Raw genomic sequence first — 26,886 nt, forward strand, 5'->3', positions numbered from 1 at the left:
TTAACATTTCATTAAACTAGTGGAGAACTTTCTAAATAATTTATTATAGACACTGGATATTAAGTATTGTAATCATTAGTAATTTACTAATGAATCTCATTGAAAGATAAATTTATTAGCTTTAGGAATGTTGTGTGTTTAAATAAGTTTAGATTTATTTTTAGAAGTAGATATTGCATTAATATATAAATGATAAGAGAGATCCAAAAACATTTCACTTAAAAATTATTGCAGTTTTGATCATGTTATTCAATGAAAAATTTTAGAATATGAAAGGATTTTTCCAATAATGTAGAATTTAAAACTTAGACAAGATTAATATTCTTAAATATCTCGCACACATATTGCATTAATGAACCTAAATCTGATGATAATTACTGAAATCTATAAAAAAAATTTAATTGCAAGTAACATATCTGATATTGAGTACAGAAATGTAGTTTTTTGTTGTATGATAATTTAAAAGATCAAATTTTGGCTGTCTATTGTACCATTGATGATCAAATTTTTTTTCAATTATAAGTAATAAAAAATCAATCAATCTTATTGTGATCGATAAGAGAAATTATGTAAATACTAGCTTTGTTTCACAAGAGACATTGCCTGCTTCTCCAAGAAACTCAAATTCTAGTCTGTGTTGAAGTTTCAGAAGTTTTGTTTTGGTGCCAAATAAGTGGCAAAAACTTGTCTCAATATTCATTAGAGGAAAAGAATAAAATATACGAGGTTTAGACAATTATATTTTGCTTGAGATTTGAAAACTAATCTAAAAACCCTTTATCTGTGAGAACATTCCTGAATTTAAGGTTTATGTCATTTATAAAGTGAAAATGAATAATAAAGTTATATTTAGCTCAATCATATGTCAAATGTTATACAATGCTTTAAAGCAACATATGTACTGTACTTCTTAGAAAGGCAGACACTGATTCAAATTATTTGGTTTTATCACACAATGAAGTGCAGCACAATCAACACAAGGCCTTTAATCCGTTCTCTGCCGAGATGCATTTCGGCAGAGAACAGATAAAAATGCACGATACAAACATAATATGTACTCTACAGCAAGTTCTTGCTTAATGTCATCAACAGGTTCTTGAAAACTGCAACATTAAGCAAAAAGATGCAAAACAAAACCAATTTTATCATAGACTAAATTGTATGAACAACATATAATTCAGTTTATAATAATCTTATCGTATCATGTTTACAATTTCAGCATTTTTTTTTCTTATCTCATAAGCTAAAAATTTTCTTCATAAAATAGTAAAATTATTTCTAAGCATAAGCAAATACAAATTATTGCTGTTGAAAGATTATGCAGTTAAAATTTGCATGTTTGCATTTTAATTAATTCTTTATGATAAATCTATAATATAATAATTAACTGTTGTAACAAAAAATAAAATGAGCATATAATTGTAATGTTGCTTATAATGAGATTTAGAGCTTTGTGCTTTACAAGATATATAAATTATTAAGTTTTATAGAAAAAATTCTCGTTTTTTATTTTTCTCTTGCACTATATATCAATAGAATGAGCAAAACCACATTGCAAAAATTTGTTCAGTTGAATTTGTTAGATAAATATCTGAATAATATTTTGATGTGAGCCAATTTTATAAAAGACTTGTAAGGAGCTTGTCATTAGAAAAACAGTTAGCTGCAATACTACAAGACACAGAAGAGATAAAAAACCAAATTATTGATTCCAAACAGAACAATATATTGTGTATAATTGAAGTATCAACAATTGAGGTTAGAGTGAGCACTCTTATAATCATGATTTTAAATCAAATAATCTTATTTTTACAATATTAGAAATAAACAATGTATGGTATGTGAATATGAATTATAAAATAGAATTTAGAGGAAAAGAAGTCCCTACCATATATCTAATTCTATTCTACTTTGTAAATATCATTTAAATTGGAGATTCTTCAGTAATAATGTATAACCATCTTCAATTAATTTATTACAAATGATTGTGATAACTCCATGAATAAAGGAAGTATTTTAGACCTGAACCTTGTTTTATGATGACAACAGAAAGGGATAGGAATTCAAATACTCTTCATTTATCATCTTATGTACAGGTACCATGTAATATGCTCAGTAGCTTAACCAAGGAGACTTTCTTTTTTACAAGTATAAAGAGGTTTCATAGGAATAAAAAACACAAAATACAGCAATAGTTGAGTTGGAACTTTTAAACAAAACAAAAATTTTTAACCATAATACCAATAAATAAATAAATAAATATTAGTTCTTAATGCACACCCCTGCACAGGACTTTACTAAAAAATATATGGTTTAATAAATGAAACAGGGCACCTGAGGTTCTCCCTTTCCCTATTGGCCATACCACTGAATGTGGCCAATCATCCTAATACTAGATATAGATAAAAAGTAATTCTTCAGCTGTTATGAAAACTTCATGTAACACTGGCTGAAGCATAAGTCTATTTAGAGTGAAAAAAACATGTCATTGATCTGAACCAGATTCTAAGATAAAATAGTTTTGCTTTTTTCATTTACATTATAAATAAATATTCATAAAAAAACAACTAGAAGAATCAATGAAACTCAAGTAGAGCAACATGAAGTAGGAACATCTTGAGTCCATCTATCCCTGCCTCAGCAACAACAGTTACTTGTGTGTATAGTTGTTGCTTGATTCACCTCTACAATTTTGGCCAAAATGAGCTTTGTAGAACATAGCAACCATCACAAGGAGTATTAAAAAAGCCACATAATGGTCAAAGACGATGCAATGATTTCCAATGGAAGAGTAGTTATTACTACTAAATATAAGTCTAAAAGTTTACAAATATGCAAAAGTAGGTTAGTCAATAAACAATGTGTTTTGAATTTGACTAATGGTTCTTACATATAAAAGTAAAGCAGTATATCATGATAATCTTTTAGGATCAGAAAATAGTACATCAAAATTATTTTGGTTGTTATAAGTTTAATAGGATTATCAGTTTCAACAGTAAACTGAAATATGTTAGGCAGATTTCATAAAGTATCAAAATGCAAAAAGAATTGGTTATAAATAAATAGAAAAATTTTAATAATTTAGTATTATTTACAATTTATATAAAATGGTTAAGAAACAATCATTCTGATGGAAAATGTTTCTTCATTTTTCCCTTCTAAATTATTTACGAAAATAAATATTTCTTCGGACATTGGTTTATGTTGAGGGAAAAATAAGAGTCCCAAAGAATAGTTTTTTCTAGGTTCGATGCTGAATTTCTGTTCTGCCAATTGCAGTAGTTGTGGATGACTGCTTGAAACCAAGTATGTTTTTGGATAATTATATTGATTGGAATATGTGATTCTCTAAAAAACAATTATTTTAAAATAAAAATCTATAATTAATTAATTTAATAAATATTACAATGTAAGTATTACCTTTATGGCAATGTCCTGACTGGTTATTGATAATTGCACTTGATATGATTTTGTGATTGTTGGCCTTTGACACATTAGAACAATAAGCCAAGTTTTCATTAAACTATAGAATTCCATATTGACTAGGTTTACATAGATTTTTCTATAAAAAAATTTTTAATTACAATTCACATAAAGAAAGGAAAGAAATTAGTTTTATATACATACTTTGTGCCTGGTAAATCTGATTTGGCAATAAGTTGTAATTCTTGAAATGTGTTTGCTGATAACGTAAAATAACCATTTGGAAACAACTGCAGCTCTGTCGGATGAGAAGTGAAACACTGGACTAAGTGTGTTTCATCTGCACCCCTAAAAATGAATTTAGCTTTCATAAATTAAATATATATGAAAAATTTAACATACATACAAAGTGGGATCCAAAAGTTTGAGTACTTGGTGTGTAGTTCCTTGAACACTGATGCACAACCTTCAAAGCAATCCCCTTGAACACTAATACACTTTTTCCAGCACTCATACAGCTGCTTCAAGCCATCTTTTGTAACCACCTATAATACATCCTGTGATGCTGCTTTTACCTCATTTGATGACTCAATGATTTCAGGCTGAGTCATTTAATGAGGTAAAAGCAACATCACAGGAGGTAGTAGGGGATTTGTGTGAAAGTGGTTGTGCATCAGTATTTTAAACTATTCAACAGAAGGAACTATACACCAAGTCCTCAAACTTTTGAATCCTATCAAATATAAGGGATAATAGGCCAGAAAGGTGTATTTGTCAAATTTATTATTTGGCTCCTATCAAAACAAATTGCATCTGATTAAGGTTGTTAAACTTTTGCACAGAAAAAACATTGTAAAATAAAACAGCATTTTCAAAATTTCTTAATTGTTTCTTCTTTCTCCAGAAGAATTTACATTTTGGTTTGCATTCCCTTCTGATCTATCACTCTTGATATGGTGGTATACACAAAGTTCTTTGCACACTAAAACTGCATCAATAATCTGTTTAATGCTTAGGGATAATAATTCTCAAGTTTTATGGACCAAAAGAATGAATAATAAATATCTAATTTAATTCCAATAGTTCAATATGTACTGTACAAGCCATATACTTTGTAAAGAAAATCCAATTGAAAAAAGATATTAAAAATACAGTTTGTTTTAAAACTTCACTCTTAATTACAGCATTAATTTCATTTAAACACATCTTCAGATGTGTTTAGTATACTCAAAAAAGAGTTTTGTTCTATTTAAGATTAAAACTAGAATAATGTTATTGCAATTTAAAAAGCACAAACTTTCTGGACACCCATATAAGATAACATAAGTGCATATTTTTAAAATTTGTATGTTAGTTTTCAAATTAAGTAAAATTTGAATGATTATTATTAAATTGTTAAATATTTACCAAAACATTATTCTGTATTTTAATCTTATTATTTTTTATATGTAGAATTTTAAATCTGTTCAATACCTGTTGTGCTCTGATTTAAAATGGTGTTAGAAACAAGACATTTGAACAGTTCTAAAAATAAATTTTTTTTAAACACAGTATAAAGACCGACTTAACCAAATTTCCACAATATCCAAGCTGAATTATGAAAGAAATCTGTTAACAAAGATGACAGAACATTGCACAGTGTGGTTCACTGACTATATGATGTAGAGCCCATTTCAAATTCCACACAAGTTTTAATCTAAAAGTAGAGAATATTGCACACTTTATTAAGGAAACTAGATTTGGATGCATTAATTTACTAAACATTCTGTATTATCTAATATATTTTGGTCTGTATTATGTTGGACAATTGGGACTATTATACGTTATGTTTATAATTGCAAAATAAATTGTCTGGTCACTTTAGCATTAATACTATTGACAGATTAAAAAAAACTTACTTGAGAACTACTGAAGATTGAACACACTGTCCCATAGGACAAGATATATCTATTCTTTGCACTGTAAGAGTTTCAATAAGCCAAGTATGGATGGGTTTACTCATAAAAGGATTGTCATACAAAAAGAGATAGAATCTTCTTTCGATTCCTGCTTCACCACAAGCTGCCTGTACAAATATTTAATGTAAAAATTTTGTCAAATATTTTAATTTAAAAATTATCTTTGTGAAAACAATTTGCTGTATGTGTGAGACTCTGGACAGGTCCGAACCCTCATTAAAATTAGTGTTAAAATAATTTTTTTATAGAAAAACTATAGTAGTTAAGAAATAGATTTTTTTTTAATGAAAATGCGATGCTAACATTTAAACAACAGAAGAATGTAAGTCTGTCGACCATTTCTGGTTGCAGATCGAATTAAACTTCGATTTTGACCTCTCCCACACCCCCAAAAGGTTTCAAATTGTCATCAGGTGATGAGGAGAGACCAATCAGAAAGGAGAATTGGAGGAAAATGGATAAAACTCCGGACATTCAAGGACGCAATGGCTTCTTCTCCCGAAAGTTCCAAGTGACGGATCTATTGTTGTGTGTCTCACACCCATCTTCGTCACCATCTCCCGACCTCGGATCGACATCTTTCCATCAACGAAAATCGACTGCATCGTCTAGGAATCGTCGAGACGTCGATGGAATTGTTCATTTGCGAACAAGGGACACTCCAAAATGGGACTAGCTTGGAAAGGAGAGGAAGACCCAGAGGCCGCAGCTGCCGTAGAACTTCCAAGATCGCGGAAATCTTGTAAGCTTCTTTCATGTTTAATAAAACGGTTGTGTTGTTTGTAAACGAGGCATCTATCTCTGACTCAACTGTTTCCACATGCCATTGATTGTTACCGCTCGGCAGTCCAGACGGTAATGGAGACAACAACGATATATATCACATATTATCGTTAATTATGTTTATAAATTTCTCTCCCCCTCGGCCCCACATGTGATTTCACTCTATAATAATGCAAGAAATACTAAAAAAAAAACAAAATTTATATACATAACTGATACTCTTTGGATATCTTGAAAATTTCTGCTATAGATATTCTGCAGAGTATCAGTTCTGTATATAAATTGCACTTTTTAATACTGATATTCCTTGAATTACATAAAGTGAAATCATATACAGCAAATTGTTTTTACATAGATTAACTAAGGATATATTCCCAAAATAAAAAAATGATATATATCTTTATAAATTTAGAGTTTTTACTTTTTTCCAACTATTACATCCATAACAGTATAAAGAATGCAGAACAATATGAACAGTTTCATTGACTTGCTGCAATAGACACAAATTTGTTTCCTGAAATTTCTGTTTGTTTTATTCATAATTAACATTGAAGACAGAGCTCAAATTGGAGCAACTAAACCATTCAAAAAGACCCTAAAACTAATTTTTAGTGGGATAACACAGAAGTTTCATTAAAAAGTGTGTATACAAACTATATGTTAGAATATGTACAGTTTGCATGCACTCTTTAATATGTAGATAAAGATTGTAAAAGATTAATTTTGACTGATATTCTATAAAATTGGATCAAATATATATTTCATGGACAAACTCTTATACTCGGTTTAATCATTGAATAAAAAATCTTTTGCTATATTTGGCTCCATATTCTAGTCTATCAAAACATTTATTGAATTATATTATTTGTTAAAAAAATCTTTGCTACATCATTCATCAGTTATTCATTTCTTTCAATTATTTATGTATTTCTTAAAAATATATATTTAATATTTAATTTATTATGAAAAATATAGCACAACAAGGAATAAACAACTACTGTATACTTTTTGTGACTCAATGATACAAAATGTTTTATACTATTAAGGTGTACTCAATGAAACATTTTTATATCTAGATTCAAGAGACTGTCATTGACAATTATCTTATAACAAATATTGCAATTAGTCATAAAAGAATTGAATTAGTATAAATAGCATACAGCTAACATATATCAAGATTCCTCAGTTAAGAAGTAACTAACTGGGTGATTATCAGATCATAAAAAGATTGATTACGCTACGAATTTAGCCCAAAAAGGTTAGTCTGCTATCTTATAGTCATAATAATTACAAATTCAATTAAATTATTTAGACGAACAGGAGAAAGATTGATCCAGAGCAAAGCAAGACTCAATTTTCATATGTGGAAGATGCAGATGTGTTACCTAACCTCTTGTCCCCTTCTGAACATACTGCAGACAAACTTATCACTACATAATCACACAGATTAAATATCTACTACACTGTCTGTAACAGTCATGGAACAAGCATAATTAGAAAGAGTAACATCATGTAGAAAATCTATATTTAATTATTTATAAAATGTTTATAGTGAGCCACAACCAACCTTACTTATTTCAAAAATATTTTATTTATTAAAATTTTATATAAAATAAGACTGAAATTATAAATTAAGATTTTGTCTATCATTATAATTGATAAATTTACTATTACCTTAAAATATATATCAATCTGATCCTTAATATTCTCAGACCGTTGAACGCCACAAATAACATTATTGTCAGAACACAGAATATTTATTTGAGAAAAATGTTTTCTGTTAATTAAGGTTATAATTCCTGTAAAAATGAAAATTAAAAAAAAAATGTTTATCAAACTATAAATTAAAAACATTTTCTAATAAAAAAAATACATGTGTAAAAATATTACTCTTTGATATTCTTATTCGTCGATTTAAAAATGCATTTTCAGAAACTAGAAAATAAAAGCTTTGTTGTATGTTTGGCGGTACTGGCTGAATATTTATGTTTAAAATATAAATAAGTTTAGCATCTTCAGTTTTGAAATTAACCTATCATAATAAAGAAAAGTTGATTTTAAAATCAAGTTTAATATTCTTTATATTTTACTACTATTCTTCTTAATAATGGATAGATATATTTAATTTTATACTAATAAGAAATTAAACAAACAACTATAATATTCCTTCATTTTCTCACATGCTATATTTATACAGAGTAATCAGAATAATTGAATATAGATGTCTAACTGATGATTAATGGCGTGCAGAAATACCATACATCAGAAATGCAAAATAATTTTGAATATGAATTATTTTAGTCCGTCACAATAAAAAACATGCCAAAACTGCTTAATACAGTTCTACCTATTACATTTTTTTTTCTTTTCAACTAAATACTTTCAGAATTTGCTATCTTCAGAGTTGATTTCCAGTTTGGATGTTTTGAATCTTTCATGGATATTTTAGAACATTTTTTAAAATTTTTTCACAAGAAAGACTGGAATAATTTTAAATATGTTCATTAAAAAATTACATACCAGTTTTGATATGTAATTTTAAGATAATATAGATATATAAGCATATAAAATGCAAATTATCTATAAACTATTTTACTGATACAATAGATTATTGAATCTTTTGTTTTTGACTGACTCATCTTTTAGCATACGCTACTTGCCAATGTACATAATAGGATTTTTATAAATCTTGTTCATTGTACGTTCATTATTAATATATTTTAAAAAAAACATTCAATTTAAATGAATTTTTGGCAATAATGGACATACCTTCCACCAATCAGTCCATTAAATTGAGAGCCTATTGTATTTCTTGTGCAGTAAGACAGAATCATCAGTAGTTTTTATAAATTCAACTTAAAGTTAATGGCTAAAATATATATGTGTACTTGCTTTATGATGCATTTATACTAGTCTTTAAAAATTTAATAAAGGTAAATTTTAACAAAGGAAATGGAAATATATAAAGAAGAATCATTATATAATTTTTACATAAATATTACCTAATATCTCATATTCCTAGAATGGTAATTTAATATGAAAGAATTTTAGTCAACAGTATCACTTTTCATTCTTAGACACAAACATCAAATATATTTAAATTTAAAAATATACAAGGTGTTATTCATAGATAAATAATAAAAGAATAATTCGTAACATACAAAATAATACTTATTTATATTCTTATCCAACTTCTGTCATTATAATTTATAAACTGAGCAAATTTTGGCAAGCTGCACATGTACAGAAGGCACATTCATTTCCCACATTCTCTTTTTTAAATAAAAAAAAATTCTTACCTTGCATTACACTTTTCCTAAAATCATGTTGACTTATATAATTCTTAGGATAAGTCCAATGCTAGGAAAAATTTTATAGCAGTGCCTCAAAAGAATTTTAACACGTGCGAAATTGTTTTTAATGGAAACAATGATAATACACTGTAGCATGATTGAAATTGTTAAGAAACATTTGCTAACAGTCAAAGAATTTCCATTTGTTTGCCATTATTGTTAATATATATTTGATTTGATAGTTTACAGGATCCATACACTCACTTTTGTGTAAACATTTTTTCAAGCAAACTGTATTATTGAAATTTAATCAAATTTAATTTAGTTATTAATAAATTTATTAGATGAAAAACCTTTATTGTGAAAGGCTTGAAATAATCAGACAATGGATACTTTGTCAACATTTCTGCTGTGAAGATATGACCAGATGTAGCCTAAAAAAATTGTTTAAACAAATTAATTATTAAAAATTTAATACTTATAATTAATATTTAAATAATACATGGATATTTACCTTCCAACTCTCACATTTAGCAATGTTATTTAATGAAAGATACTTAAAGGGAATTCTAACTTTTTCATAAGGACGTACAAATAATTGAGGCATAGTTCCCTTTTGAAAATTTGACTGACTAAAGAAATTCTCTTCAACAAATTCCTCAATTTTCCATAACTGTCGAAAATGTTTCCATTCGTCTGTACAGAAAACAACACTAGATGGATGAAATAATTGTTGTATGTAGTCAACAGTTTTATTACAATATTTAGAATTACAACTACTTAATCAAATATTTCAAATTACTTTAGACTGGGATGTTGGCATTCAATGAATATCCTATGTTCTCGAGGATAAGGATTAGTTAGTTCAAATTCAAAAAAGTATGTTGAACCAAGCATTGGATGTATAGTTGTTTCAACAGTAATTGATTTCTGTAATATTGACAATATATTTTCATGTTTGTGATTTTCTCTATATGCATCTATTGTATGAAAATCCTTGACTCTATCTGTAAATATCTTTTGTTTATTCTGCAAGAAAATGATAATTAAAATAAAGATTAAAGTTTATTAAATTTAGTTAGCTGAAAAAGTTTGAAAAATTTTTAAGTCTGTTTATCCAATTTCATTTAAGACATAACTGTTTGATCCTTACTATGATAAATAACATTTTAAAACAAAAAAATATAACAACTATGATTCATTTAAATGTAGCAACAACTTAAATATTGGAAAATTTTACTTTTATTACATATTTTGTTTTAATACTAAGCTTGAAACTTGGCAATATGTATTAATATTCTTTTATTAAAGTAATTCTATTAATGCTGAGTAAACACATTATATTTCATTACATGAGTGATCATGTGGATTACAGTTGTGATTTGCTACAGTTTTTTCTGGATTTTGGCTCTTGAAATTGTATTTAACCAAAGAAGTAAAAAATTACATGGATAGCAAAAGCATTGTGATATAAGCAGCTACAGAAAGAATCACATTCTTAGTAGTTAGCAGATTAAAAAACTGATGAGTAATTACAAAAATAAAAAAATATTAAGAGGACTTAGCAGAAAAAGCAATGTCAAAAAACAATAGAAAAATAGGTATTTTAATAAGTAAGAGTTAAATTGTGAAAAGTGGAATAATTAAAACCATGACATTAGTAACAGTTCAAATTAAAATGGTTAAAATTTTTTTGTCTTGAAAGCCTTAAAAAATGAATATAATTATAGACTTATTTTATTACTCAATGTTAAAAATTATTCCCATTAAATAACAATGAAATATTTTTTAAGTGTTTTATAAGGATACTTTAAATAAAAAGATTCTGTTGGGTTATCCTCCAATCTGTCTTCATTGTGCTGCATGTTGCACTACTTTTGAAACAGTCAAAACAGTGCGCCATCCAAAAATAGAAATTTAAATTTGCCACTTTCACAAGTTACTTTGTTTTATACTCAAATAATCAAATACTTTATTAAAAAATAAAAATAATATAGACATTTTGTTATAAAATATATATAGATTCTTTCAATTCTTAATACTTGTATGATATTAAAATGTAATAAATTCAATTGTATCAATTCTCTAAGTATTGGTTTAATCAGCTGGTCACATTTTATCTAATAGTTTTCAGTAGTTTATGAAACTTATTTTCTATTTGAAATGATCTCTGAATTCAGCACTATATCAATTTAGATGTTTTCATGATGTTCTATGTTGAATTTTATGCCTTTTTTGTACTTTGATGCCATGTTGAATCTATGCATTTTCCATATATTTGTCTGTATACCAACATCACACCTACATTTTAGATTTTTTACACTAAATATAACTTCATTTTAATACCATTTTTGCAAAAGCTTTCAGAAAGTAATACCATATTCCTGAAAAATATGAACAAGATCAATTTCAGGCTTAGGCAAATTCTGAATATTGAATGAATAATCCATTCTCCATAAAATGTCCTGACAACACAAATTCTTAAATCAAAGACGATGTAATGTGCGCTAATATGCACATTATTGTATGGTATATGTTTGGTTTCTTAAACAGTAGTTATTCTGATTTTATAAATAAAAAAATATTTTTTTAATGTTATAATTAAGATAATATCTTTCAATATCTGTGTGTGAAATTTAATTATTTCATTGGTCACTCAAACTTCTGTACATCATTTCATAAGCAAATGATGGATATGCGAGACGAGTGAGATACACAGTATGTGATATGACATGCAGGAGAATAACCCACAAGTATCTCAATATAAAACTGCAACACAGTTTAATAAAAAATGCAATTTGTTTATATATAAAATACATTTTCCATTTAAAATTATGTTAATTTTTTTTCTAGTTTCTAGTTAAAAATAAGCAGTTTATTTGTATGTTTTAAAGATGGGTCTTTAACCAATACTATTTAAATTTTTTGTAAATTTAACCTTAAATCAACTTCAAAAACAAATATCTATTTCTTAATTTGTATAATACGAAAAACCTTTTTACCATTTTACAAATATTTCCATTTTCTTCAATAGCTTTTCTGACTGCTTCCATTCTTGCCAATTTTCTTCTTTTTTCTTCAGATAACCCAATAACATTTTCTAAATACAAGTCATCAAAGTGTGAAACAAGAAAGGAACTGATTTCCTGATTTAATTCTACAATTGGACGTGCTTTAGTCACTAAACAAGCTAAAAATGAATTTACAATTATGATACTATATATATATAACATAATAAAATAATTTGATTTTGTGAAAATTTTTAACCTTTATATTCATGTTTATTTACAGGCTGTGGTGTGACAATAGGTAGTAAATTCGTAGAAGATAAATCTACAGAACAAAATTAAAATTTTAAATTTATTTAACATTAAAAAATAAAAAATTCTAATTACAGTTCTAAGAACTTTTTAAAAATTTACCATGAATTTTTTTCAAAGATGTTATAGATGAAGGTGAACCTATATTAGCAATTCTTAAATATAAATTTCCTTGTAATTTTTTTTCATTATTTACTCTATTTGTGCATTCATCAACATAATTTTCTTGCCAAATATCCAATTCTAGCATACTCTGAACTGCTTCTCTTCCTTGTCTACATAAACACTAAAAATGAACATAATTTTCATTATTAAATAATTTTTAAATTTTAACATTTAAATAAAAAATACAAATTCTCTTTAGCAAAATTAATGTTTATCAATAAAGGATTACATAATAACATTAAAAATACTCTTGATTTAAATATGATTTATATTAAAAACATGAACAGACTATCCAAACAGCATCTTCATTTGTCCTTTTTCATATCAAGAACTAATCTAAAACACACTCAATCTTTTACTTAAAATAAAAAGTTGAACTTCAACTTTTATCAAATCTTTGAATCTTAACAATCAATTCAAATGATTTTTCAGATTATTTTTCTTTTAAAGAAGAACCTGTTATGGTTTTAAGATGTACAAAATTACAGATACCTCATATATATATATATATACACACACGGCAGAAATGATTCTTTTAAAAGCAAAATCTGAAATTATCTAAGTACAGAAGTATAGAAGTAGTTAAATGCAGTCATAAATAACTTCATAAACTATTGATACATACCTTCAGTTGTAGAGATGCAGTACCAACATAGAGTAATGAATTACCATCCCAAACATCAATATGTAACCAGTGAGAATAAATATAATTTAAAAATTCTTTTCTTTCACCAGGAGTCAAATAAGCTGGATCTATATGATATCTCACCTAAAATAAAAATATTTTTGTAGAAATTAACGTTTTTTTTTTATATTATAGTTAAAAACTTATTCTGAAATATTTACATGATATCCTGGTATATTTGTTTTTTTATTTTCACCACTTTGAAAACAGTACAATATATATGGTTTATTGTAATTAATATTGTCTTGATTTTCTAACAGCAATCTGAATTAGATAAAGTTCTTTAAAATTTCTAATTAAATTTTTAATAATAAAATATAAAAACTTTACCTCTCAGTTTGTATTGGTGGAAATCGGTAAAACTGAAAAGTGAAGAATAAAACATGAGGGAAAAACCTTTTACTGTCTAAATGGCTGAAAAATAAAAAATAAACTAATAATTATGCTTTTAACGTTTAAAAATGTTTAATAAATTATATTTTTTAATAAAGTTTCTTTCTTATAAATAAGATATATAACAAAATTATTTATAAAATTTTAAACCATACAAATTTGAAAAGCTATTGAATATGTATAAGAAACTGTTTTACTCAGAATAATTTCCAATATTAGCAGTTTGGTTTTTTCTATTATTAAAGTCAAATGATTATATTAACCAGGGCTGTGGAGTCGCATAAAAATCTACCGACTCCAACTCTGACTCTTCCTTACCATCCAACTCCATTTCATATACATGACAAGTTGGTAACTAAACAGGAGTCAGAGTCGGCAGATTTTTTGACAACTCCGACTCCGGCTAAAACACCAAAACTCCACAACTCCGACTCCATAGCCCTGATATTAACCATATAAAAACTTAATACCATTGATGGGAATAATTTTTTAAACAAGTTTTTATAACCTTATGCACTTATGAATTTATAACAAATAAATTTTACATTATATAATTCATTCAATAGATTAAAATCATCACCATTTTTTAAAATTTTAGTAAATATGAGTGGTTATTAATTTAATATTTTTCAGAATTTTCAAATAAATACAGTATATTTATATCAATGACAATAATGCACAAAATATTTTAATTAAATTAGAAATGCAATGCATAATCAGTCATACATAAACATTATTATGAAAAGAGGTATGAAATTATATGACTAATACACAAGTTTCAATGGATCATAAAAATTTGATCTGAATAATGAATGTATAGATGCATTCATAGCAATTTATTTAAGCTACATATATATAGTAAAACCTGCAACGGCCAGAAACTCAATGGGACTATCATATTTTTCTGTGTCTTGGGTTTTTCACCATTTATATAATATAGTCTTAACACTTTTCCATTGCTCTCTATTGCTGTATAAAATGGGCTGAAAATTTTCTTCTCTTTTATGGAATTGAATTAAAAATAATTTTTTTTATGATTTACTTATGTTTATTCAAATTTCATTTCTTACAGATGGCTGTACATATTAAAGATTTTACATACAAATAAGTGCACATAGATTGTTTAATTAAAAAAATGAGCTAACTTTGCAATGTTAAATATTATTTAATCAAGAAGTTAAATTAAAACAACTCCAGTTAACTAAGAACTTGATGCATCATTTGCATAGTTGCTTTTATGTTTTTAATGAAGTTATTGAAATGAATTTCTAAGTCCATAACCTTATCAAAAAATTGTTGGTCTTCTTTCCAAATTCCTTGTAACCCTTTATGTAGCTAAAAACTTTGACTCAGTCTCTGCTATTAGCTGATTGTCTTTATCATCTTTAGAGTCCTAAAGCATACTTTGAAATTCCCTCTAATGAAAAATAATCTATTTCCTGATAAATGGCACTGCACCAATGTGGAAATACAGAACACGGTTTCAAGCTTTTGCATCTATAGTTCCATGGGTATGGGTTGCAATTTCTTTCATTCTATTTGTTCTCACATGTTCCACTTTCAGAGAATGTTTCTTAGGTTAATGTAATTGCTTTCCTGAAAAATATTTGAAGTTTTCACCTCAAAGGTTGCCTTGTTCAGGTTCCAGCTTTCACAGGTTTTACTGTATTACAGAATATTTACAGTATTACAGTATATACAGTTTTACTGTATTACAGAAAATTGAATAAATTTACAATGAAGATTGCCTTGTGTTGTGTGTATGAACTATATAGTGTTCAAAAATGACAAGAATATTTACATTATATGTAAATCTTCTGTAATACAGTAAAACCTGTAATAAACACTCATATGAGGTCTGACCAAAAAGTATCTGAACCTTATTTTTTTTCTTTGCAAGTATTTGCAAGCTGTCTTCATGTAACCTTAGACCGTACTTTACGTGTGTAAATTTTGGTGAGACTGTCCTACCCTGCAGTTGCCGTCAGACAGCCATAATAGTTGCATGTTTAAACTGTTATTGTTACATTAGTGATTACGTAAAAATAAAATATTTTGAACAAAGAATTTTCATTAAATTTTGTCAGAAACTTGGTGACATGCAAAGATAAATGAGAAAATAAAAAGGTTTTGATAAGGAAGCTATGGGTACTAAGCAGATTAAACAGTGGTATTGTCATTTCAAAGACGGCCGAACATTAGTTCAAAGCAACAAAGTTCTTGTAGACCAACCAGCAAAAATCCAAAAACAATTGAGCAAGTGCAGTGATTGGCAATGGAAGATCATAGAATAACATTCAGAGAGATAGTTAATGAAGTAGGCATTTTATATAGTTCAGTGCAAGCAATTGTGACTGACGATCCTGGCATGTGTTGAGTTGTGGCAAAATACATTCCAAAGCTTCTCAATCATGACCAGAAGGAAAACTAGCTGCACGTTACTCATGACATGCTAGAATGTACCAATGCTGATCCTTATTTCATGATGAACATCATATCCAGAGAAGAGACTTGGGTCTATAGATACAAAGATAAAGATTGAAAAATGCTTCTACAGTGGAAGCATTGCTGGGAGAAGAGAGTGAACTCAGAAGAGAATTAGGTTTGAACTTAATAGATACAAAGGTCTTTTTTTATTATTATTTTTATAAATTTATGGTCCCTAAAATTAATTCATTAATGGAAGGATGTCACAGTTCTTTTCCAAACTAAATTAAGCTATTTCAGAATATCCTATTAGTATAAAGGAGAATGATGGTCTAAACCAGTGATGAGCAACCTTTTCTGAATGTGGGCCATAAGGGAGCTTTGTAGGCTTCCAGCAGGCTGCATACATTTTTTTCTTATGGAGCTATAGGCTTTAAGCTTGCTGAGTATCAACATATTCTATAACCTCTGGTACACGAATTACTGAACTTATATATGTTAATGATATGTAAACTAATAATATATTGTTTATTCTCATCTTTTTCACTAGTCATGTTTAATTTGAATGTTCATCACCACAAATGTCTCATGCCATAATGGAACTCTAAGTTGACATGTTCATTTTCATTCAAAATAAAAAAGGTGTCACCTTAAATGGAATAATATGAATACTGATAAAATAAATAAATATAAAATCAGGCTAATAACTATAGCAAGAATTTCAAAAATTCAGAAGAAACACTACAAAAACATAAGTATATTCATAATTCATGTTTTTCATACCTCAAGGTTGGATAAAATAGTCTGAAGAGAGCTACAAAAAAGTTGGCCTTTATTTTATTAATACTGTTTTGCATATTGATGTGGACAAGAGCCTCAAAATAAAATTAGACTCCACTGTACTCTCTTCAGACTATTTTATCTGACCACAAGGCATAAAAGGACAAATTATGACACTTTATCTTAGTATTTCTTCTAAATTTGTGAAAGTTTCCTTTGGAATAATATCAATATAAAATTTTCATTAAAAATTTTATAGATAGAAAATGATATAAGAACTTTTAAAATGAAAGATAATAAAATAATAATTTTTACGAAAATCAAGAGAATTACTAAACTTGTATATAATTTATATATATTCTATTACAGTTGTTTTAAGTAAAGAAAAAGATGCAAAATAAGAATTTTACACAACTAGGTTAAAGATAATTAAGTATTTCTACAAAAAATTTAAGTTATGAATTGATATACAAACCAAGAATAAGCAAGAAACTGTAAAATAATATCATTGCAGATATATGGATCTTGTATTTCTTTTTCAAAATCTGTACTGTTTAGAGAGTCTACCATGTGTGGAAGTTTTCTTTGTTGATCCCGAATAGGAGGAAACCCAACAGCCTGTAGCAAAGAGTATGTTGCTCTTGAAACAAACTTTGCTCTAAGAAATGGAGAAATTATAATGTTATTATTTAAAATGTTGGAAGTATCTTACAATGTTGATTTATTAGATAAATTATTACTATTTTTAAAAGTTATATCTATTTTAATAAATTCAGGCTCAGTTTAGCTTTCTGCANATGAATATAATTATAGACTTATTTTATTACTCAATGTTAAAAATTATTCCCATTAAATAACAATGAAATATTTTTTAAGTGTTTTATAAGGATACTTTAAATAAAAAGATTCTGTTGGGTTATCCTCCAATCTGTCTTCATTGTGCTGCATGTTGCACTACTTTTGAAACAGTCAAAACAGTGCGCCATCCAAAAATAGAAATTTAAATTTGCCACTTTCACAAGTTACTTTGTTTTATACTCAAATAATCAAATACTTTATTAAAAAATAAAAATAATATAGACATTTTGTTATAAAATATATATAGATTCTTTCAATTCTTAATACTTGTATGATATTAAAATGTAATAAATTCAATTGTATCAATTCTCTAAGTATTGGTTTAATCAGCTGGTCACATTTTATCTAATAGTTTTCAGTAGTTTATGAAACTTATTTTCTATTTGAAATGATCTCTGAATTCAGCACTATATCAATTTAGATGTTTTCATGATGTTCTATGTTGAATTTTATGCCTTTTTTGTACTTTGATGCCATGTTGAATCTATGCATTTTCCATATATTTGTCTGTATACCAACATCACACCTACATTTTAGATTTTTTACACTAAATATAACTTCATTTTAATACCATTTTTGCAAAAGCTTTCAGAAAGTAATACCATATTCCTGAAAAATATGAACAAGATCAATTTCAGGCTTAGGCAAATTCTGAATATTGAATGAATAATCCATTCTCCATAAAATGTCCTGACAACACAAATTCTTAAATCAAAGACGATGTAATGTGCGCTAATATGCACATTATTGTATGGTATATGTTTGGTTTCTTAAACAGTAGTTATTCTGATTTTATAAATAAAAAAATATTTTTTTAATGTTATAATTAAGATAATATCTTTCAATATCTGTGTGTGAAATTTAATTATTTCATTGGTCACTCAAACTTCTGTACATCATTTCATAAGCAAATGATGGATATGCGAGACGAGTGAGATACACAGTATGTGATATGACATGCAGGAGAATAACCCACAAGTATCTCAATATAAAACTGCAACACAGTTTAATAAAAAATGCAATTTGTTTATATATAAAATACATTTTCCATTTAAAATTATGTTAATTTTTTTTCTAGTTTCTAGTTAAAAATAAGCAGTTTATTTGTATGTTTTAAAGATGGGTCTTTAACCAATACTATTTAAATTTTTTGTAAATTTAACCTTAAATCAACTTCAAAAACAAATATCTATTTCTTAATTTGTATAATACGAAAAACCTTTTTACCATTTTACAAATATTTCCATTTTCTTCAATAGCTTTTCTGACTGCTTCCATTCTTGCCAATTTTCTTCTTTTTTCTTCAGATAACCCAATAACATTTTCTAAATACAAGTCATCAAAGTGTGAAACAAGAAAGGAACTGATTTCCTGATTTAATTCTACAATTGGACGTGCTTTAGTCACTAAACAAGCTAAAAATGAATTTACAATTATGATACTATATATATATAACATAATAAAATAATTTGATTTTGTGAAAATTTTTAACCTTTATATTCATGTTTATTTACAGGCTGTGGTGTGACAATAGGTAGTAAATTCGTAGAAGATAAATCTACAGAACAAAATTAAAATTTTAAATTTATTTAACATTAAAAAATAAAAAATTCTAATTACAGTTCTAAGAACTTTTTAAAAATTTACCATGAATTTTTTTCAAAGATGTTATAGATGAAGGTGAACCTATATTAGCAATTCTTAAATATAAATTTCCTTGTAATTTTTTTTCATTATTTACTCTATTTGTGCATTCATCAACATAATTTTCTTGCCAAATATCCAATTCTAGCATACTCTGAACTGCTTCTCTTCCTTGTCTACATAAACACTAAAAATGAACATAATTTTCATTATTAAATAATTTTTAAATTTTAACATTTAAATAAAAAATACAAATTCTCTTTAGCAAAATTAATGTTTATCAATAAAGGATTACATAATAACATTAAAAATACTCTTGATTTAAATATGATTTATATTAAAAACATGAACAGACTATCCAAACAGCATCTTCATTTGTCCTTTTTCATATCAAGAACTAATCTAAAACACACTCAATCTTTTACTTAAAATAAAAAGTTGAACTTCAACTTTTATCAAATCTTTGAATCTTAACAATCAATTCAAATGATTTTTCAGATTATTTTTCTTTTAAAGAAGAACCTGTTATGGTTTTAAGATGTACAAAATTACAGATACCTCATATATATATATATACACACACGGCAGAAATGATTCTTTTAAAAGCAAAATCTGAAATTATCTAAGTACAGAAGTATAGAAGTAGTTAAATGCAGTCATAAATAACTTCATAAACTATTGATACATACCTTCAGTTGTAGAGATGCAGTACCAACATAGAGTAATGAATTACCATCCCAAACATCAATATGTAACCAGTGAGAATAAATATAATTTAAAAATTCTTTTCTTTCACCAGGAGTCAAATAAGCTGGATCTATATGATATCTCACCTAAAATAAAAATTTTTTTGTAGAAATTAACGTTTTTTTTTTATATTATAGTTAAAAACTTATTCTGAAATATTTACATGATATCCTGGTATATTTGTTTTTTTATTTCCACCACTTTGAAAACAGTACAATATATATGGTTTATTGTAATTAATATTGTCTTGATTTTCTAACAGCAATCTGAATTAGATAAAGTTCTTTAAAATTTCTAATTAAATTTTTAATAATAAAATATAAAAACTTTACCTCTCAGTTTGTATTGGTGGAAATCGGTAAAACTGAAAAGTGAAGAATAAAACATGAGGGAAAAACCTTTTACTGTCTAAATGGCTGAAAAATAAAAAATAAACTAATAATTATGCTTTTAACGTTTAAAAATGTTTAATAAATTATATTTTTTAATAAAGTTTCTTTCTTATAAATAAGATATATAACAAAATTATTTATAAAATTTTAAACCATACAAATTTGAAAAGCTATTGAATATGTATAAGAAACTGTTTTACTCAGAATAATTTCCAATATTAGCAGTTTGGTTTTTTCTATTATTAAAGTCAAATGATTATATTAACCAGGGCTGTGGAGTCGCATAAAAATCTACCGACTCCAACTCTGACTCTTCCTTACCATCCAACTCCATTTCATATACATGACAAGTTGGTAACTAAACAGGAGTCAGAGTCGGCAGATTTTTTGACAACTCCGACTCCGGCTAAAACACCAAAACTCCACAACTCCGACTCCATAGCCCTGATATTAACCATATAAAAACTTAATACCATTGATGGGAATAATTTTTTAAACAAGTTTTTATAACCTTATGCACTTATGAATTTATAACAAATAAATTTTACATTATATAATTCATTCAATAGATTAAAATCATCACCATTTTTTAAAATTTTAGTAAATATGAGTGGTTATTAATTTAATATTTTTCAGAATTTTCAAATAAATACAGTATATTTATATCAATGACAATAATGCACAAAATATTTTAATTAAATTAGAAATGCAATGCATAATCAGTCATACATAAACATTATTATGAAAAGAGGTATGAAATTATATGACTAATACACAAGTTTCAATGGATCATAAAAATTTGATCTGAATAATGAATGTATAGATGCATTCATAGCAATTTATTTAAGCTACATATATATAGTAAAACCTGCAACGGCCAGAAACTCAATGGGACTATCATATTTTTCTGTGTCTTGGGTTTTTCACCATTTATATAATATAGTCTTAACACTTTTCCATTGCTCTCTATTGCTGTATAAAATGGGCTGAAAATTTTCTTCTCTTTTATGGAATTGAATTAAAAATAATTTTTTTTATGATTTACTTATGTTTATTCAAATTTCATTTCTTACAGATGGCTGTACATATTAAAGATTTTACATACAAATAAGTGCACATAGATTGTTTAATTAAAAAAATGAGCTAACTTTGCAATGTTAAATATTATTTAATCAAGAAGTTAAATTAAAACAACTCCAGTTAACTAAGAACTTGATGCATCATTTGCATAGTTGCTTTTATGTTTTTAATGAAGTTATTGAAATGAATTTCTAAGTCCATAACCTTATCAAAAAATTGTTGGTCTTCTTTCCAAATTCCTTGTAACCCTTTATGTAGCTAAAAACTTTGACTCAGTCTCTGCTATTAGCTGATTGTCTTTATCATCTTTAGAGTCCTAAAGCATACTTTGAAATTCCCTCTAATGAAAAATAATCTATTTCCTGATAAATGGCACTGCACCAATGTGGAAATACAGAACACGGTTTCAAGCTTTTGCATCTATAGTTCCATGGGTATGGGTTGCAATTTCTTTCATTCTATTTGTTCTCACATGTTCCACTTTCAGAGAATGTTTCTTAGGTTAATGTAATTGCTTTCCTGAAAAATATTTGAAGTTTTCACCTCAAAGGTTGCCTTGTTCAGGTTCCAGCTTTCACAGGTTTTACTGTATTACAGAATATTTACAGTATTACAGTATATACAGTTTTACTGTATTACAGAAAATTGAATAAATTTACAATGAAGATTGCCTTGTGTTGTGTGTATGAACTATATAGTGTTCAAAAATGACAAGAATATTTACATTATATGTAAATCTTCTGTAATACAGTAAAACCTGTAATAAACACTCATATGAGGTCTGACCAAAAAGTATCTGAACCTTATTTTTTTTCTTTGCAAGTATTTGCAAGCTGTCTTCATGTAACCTTAGACCGTACTTTACGTGTGTAAATTTTGGTGAGACTGTCCTACCCTGCAGTTGCCGTCAGACAGCCATAATAGTTGCATGTTTAAACTGTTATTGTTACATTAGTGATTACGTAAAAATAAAATATTTTGAACAAAGAATTTTCATTAAATTTTGTCAGAAACTTGGTGACATGCAAAGATAAATGAGAAAATAAAAAGGTTTTGATAAGGAAGCTATGGGTACTAAGCAGATTAAACAGTGGTATTGTCATTTCAAAGACGGTTAGTTCAAAGCAACATTAGTTCAAAGCAACAAAGTTCTTGTAGACCAACCAGCAAAAATCCAAAAACAATTGAGCAAGTGCAGTGATTGGCAATGGAAGATCATAGAATAACATTCAGAGAGATAGTTAATGAAGTAGGCATTTTATATAGTTCAGTGCAAGCAATTGTGACTGACGATCCTGGCATGTGTTGAGTTGTGGCAAAATACATTCCAAAGCTTCTCAATCATGACCAGAAGGAAAACTAGCTGCACGTTACTCATGACATGCTAGAATGTACCAATGCTGATCCTTATTTCATGATGAACATCATATCCAGAGAAGAGACTTGGGTCTATAGATACAAAGATAAAGATTGAAAAATGCTTCTACAGTGGAAGCATTGCTGGGAGAAGAGAGTGAACTCAGAAGAGAATTAGGTTTGAACTTAATAGATACAAAGGTCTTTTTTTATTATTATTTTTATAAATTTATGGTCCCTAAAATTAATTCATTAATGGAAGGATGTCACAGTTCTTTTCCAAACTAAATTAAGCTATTTCAGAATATCCTATTAGTATAAAGGAGAATGATGGTCTAAACCAGTGATGAGCAACCTTTTCTGAATGTGGGCCATAAGGGAGCTTTGTAGGCTTCCAGCAGGCTGCATACATTTTTTTCTTATGGAGCTATAGGCTTTAAGCTTGCTGAGTATCAACATATTCTATAACCTCTGGTACACGAATTACTGAACTTATATATGTTAATGATATGTAAACTAATAATATATTGTTTATTCTCATCTTTTTCACTAGTCATGTTTAATTTGAATGTTCATCACCACAAATGTCTCATGCCATAATGGAACTCTAAGTTGACATGTTCATTTTCATTCAAAATAAAAAAGGTGTCACCTTAAATGGAATAATATGAATACTGATAAAATAAATAAATATAAAATCAGGCTAATAACTATAGCAAGAATTTCAAAAATTCAGAAGAAACACTACAAAAACATAAGTATATTCATAATTCATGTTTTTCATACCTCAAGGTTGGATAAAATAGTCTGAAGAGAGCTACAAAAAAGTTGGCCTTTATTTTATTAATACTGTTTTGCATATTGATGTGGACAAGAGCCTCAAAATAAAATTAGACTCCACTGTACTCTCTTCAGACTATTTTATCTGACCACAAGGCATAAAAGGACAAATTATGACACTTTATCTTAGTATTTCTTCTAAATTTGTGAAAGTTTCCTTTGGAATAATATCAATATAAAATTTTCATTAAAAATTTTATAGATAGAAAATGATATAAGAACTTTTAAAATGAAAGATAATAAAATAATAATTTTTACGAAAATCAAGAGAATTACTAAACTTGTATATAATTTATATATATTCTATTACAGTTGTTTTAAGTAAAGAAAAAGATGCAAAATAAGAATTTTACACAACTAGGTTAAAGATAATTAAGTATTTCTACAAAAAATTTAAGTTATGAATTGATATACAAACCAAGAATAAGCAAGAAACTGTAAAATAATATCATTGCAGATATATGGATCTTGTATTTCTTTTTCAAAATCTGTACTGTTTAGAGAGTCTACCATGTGTGGAAGTTTTCCTTGTTGATCCCGAATAGGAGGAAACCCAACAGCCTGTAGCAAAGAGTATGTTGCTCTTGAAACAAACTTTGCTCTAAGAAATGGAGAAATTATAATGTTATTATTTAAAATGTTGGAAGTATCTTACAATGTTGATTTATTAGATAAATTATTACTATTTTTAAAAGTTATATCTATTTTAATAAATTCAGGCTCAGTTTAGCTTTCTGCATATAAGAAAGAAAGATTGTATCCAGTTATTTAAAATATTCTGTACAATGTATGAATTAATACATAAATTTTTTGGATGATTTATAGCTGACTAAATTTTTATAAAAAACAATCTTAAATATTAATTAATTAAACAATAAAATTTGGCTTAAAGTGTAGGCAAATTTTATGTTGTTTTTTTACATTAAGATTATTAATTCTAATTATTAATACTGTATAACACCATATGCAATAATCCAATTTAATTAATACTGTCAAATGATCTACCAGATTATTCACTGGGCAATATTAAGGCTAATTTAGTAACTAGATATGAAGCAATTTGGATAGAGGTTGGAGGTTAGGCTGCCATCTCATGATAATTTAATAATTAGAAAAAATTTAAAATATTCTGGAAGAAAAGATCAGCCTGGAGCAATACTTGAACCTGTAACTCATTACTGTGGGATTAGCAGTAATATGTATGTATATACATACTAGGGTTTCTCATTTCCCAGTCTTTTGCTAGTCCCAGGTTCTGGGATAAAAGTGAACTGTTTCCCAGGATAAAATTAATTATTTTTAAGATATACAAAATATCTTGAAATCAAATGATATAATTATTTTCATTTTTTAAAGTAATTTAATACATTCTGCAACCTCCAAAATCATAATAATGCCATATAAGATAGATATATATTAAAAAATTACCTTTGAATTACTTAATTAAATTTTCACAAATAGAAAAGAAATTATTAAAGTTTGCAGTAATCATCATAAAAAAAAAAAGCTTTGAATTGATTATATCAAAACCTAAATTTTTTGCTGAGCATAAATTCTTTTTATTTCTCAAACATTTTCAACCTACTTATTATAGGCCATCTTCAGGCTTACAATCACTGTTCCAAAATGGAATGCAATGTTTTTCAAATACGTTTCACTTTTAAATTTAAAAGATTTACAATAATTGTGTATATTAAATAAATGAAAAAATAAATAATAGTAAATAAAATAAAATAGCATAAATAAATACAGTAAACAAGGCTAAGTATAACTACTACATGCTTTAAAGGTTTTTAATCTCCATGCTTTTTTCTATCATGTACTTCCATGCTGTTGGAAGCACATTAGCATCCTTGGCATTTAGGCAACGGTTTTTCATTTTACTTTTATTTCCATCTTTTCCATTTCTAATGCAATGAAAAGATATTGGACCATTAATGATTTTTGTCTCATCCCATTTTACATTTGCTCCTTCCGTCTGCGCCATGATTGCTAAAATGGTGTTGTCGTGCTCTTTATTAGCAATACGTATGTGAGAACACAAATACAATGTTAAGTTTCTTCTGGTTACATCAACATAATCCTTTGCTACTCCTAATTGTTGATTTTCAAATGGTATTTTATAAACTCCAGCTTTCTCTTGCATTTTTACGCTGTCTTTATTGTTCCTTAGTAAGCTATAGATATTGGCTCTTATATACCATTCTTGCATTTTTATAAGTACTCAATTCATTAATCACTCCTCCTATATGCTTATTGTATGTGAATTTGTTAATTGCATCTACTTTAGTATCTTTTTTGCCTTTATGTTGTCTGTAACTTTTGACCAGGCCTTCAGTGTCTTTTGTAGCATAAATTTGTTGCAATTCTTTTAATTCTACTAATCTCCTTAAGATGATCCTGTATGTTGGTGCAATATAAAAACGCTTTTCTAATAAGTGCCTTAAATGCTGATAACTTGTATTTATTATATGGATTGTTGGACCAAGATAGTATATATAGGGGAGCATGTGTGGGTTTTAAAAATGGCCTATAGTAAGTAGGTTAAGAATGTTTGAGAAATAAAAAGAATTTATGCTTGGCAAAAAATTCAGATATGTTGATATAATTAATTGCAGTTGCTGAGAAAGAGGTTGAATTGAAAATTATTAAAAAAATGAACTTAGATCAAACTTCTAACTTAGAAGGTAATTTTTGTTTTTTAAATAAAACATAATACAAAATATTATTGTAAATTTTTAT

General features: G+C 27.0%; 1 protein-coding gene across 1 annotated transcript in view; it reads right to left on the minus strand.

The window, feature by feature from the left end:
• Positions 1-2,255: 2,255 nt before the first annotated feature.
• LOC111618587 (nephrocystin-4-like) overlaps positions 2,256-26,886 on the minus strand; it is a 64,976-nt gene continuing 40,345 nt past the window's right edge. The window contains exons 13-36 of the mRNA XM_023360145.1: positions 24,563-24,745; positions 20,809-20,892; positions 20,640-20,742; positions 20,419-20,562; positions 19,733-19,916; positions 19,578-19,643; positions 19,313-19,500; positions 18,688-18,775; positions 17,703-17,934; positions 13,958-14,041; positions 13,789-13,891; positions 13,568-13,711; positions 12,880-13,063; positions 12,725-12,790; positions 12,460-12,647; positions 10,260-10,486; positions 9,972-10,170; positions 9,811-9,891; positions 8,055-8,196; positions 7,839-7,963; positions 5,322-5,488; positions 3,628-3,771; positions 3,421-3,562; positions 2,256-3,348 (exon numbers count right to left, since the gene is read on the minus strand). Coding sequence (XP_023215913.1) covers positions 3,112-3,348; positions 3,421-3,562; positions 3,628-3,771; positions 5,322-5,488; positions 7,839-7,963; positions 8,055-8,196; positions 9,811-9,891; positions 9,972-10,170; positions 10,260-10,486; positions 12,460-12,647; positions 12,725-12,790; positions 12,880-13,063; positions 13,568-13,711; positions 13,789-13,891; positions 13,958-14,041; positions 17,703-17,934; positions 18,688-18,775; positions 19,313-19,500; positions 19,578-19,643; positions 19,733-19,916; positions 20,419-20,562; positions 20,640-20,742; positions 20,809-20,892; positions 24,563-24,745 — 3,505 coding nt within the window. The 3' untranslated portion in view covers positions 2,256-3,111. The remainder of the gene's footprint in view (positions 3,349-3,420; positions 3,563-3,627; positions 3,772-5,321; positions 5,489-7,838; positions 7,964-8,054; positions 8,197-9,810; positions 9,892-9,971; positions 10,171-10,259; positions 10,487-12,459; positions 12,648-12,724; positions 12,791-12,879; positions 13,064-13,567; positions 13,712-13,788; positions 13,892-13,957; positions 14,042-17,702; positions 17,935-18,687; positions 18,776-19,312; positions 19,501-19,577; positions 19,644-19,732; positions 19,917-20,418; positions 20,563-20,639; positions 20,743-20,808; positions 20,893-24,562; positions 24,746-26,886) is intronic.

This window comes from Centruroides sculpturatus, unplaced genomic scaffold (genome assembly GCF_000671375.1).
Source record: "Centruroides sculpturatus isolate CEXI.00-Female unplaced genomic scaffold, Cexi_2.0 scaffold67, whole genome shotgun sequence".
In the NCBI taxonomy this organism is placed as follows: domain Eukaryota; kingdom Metazoa; phylum Arthropoda; class Arachnida; order Scorpiones; family Buthidae; genus Centruroides; species Centruroides sculpturatus.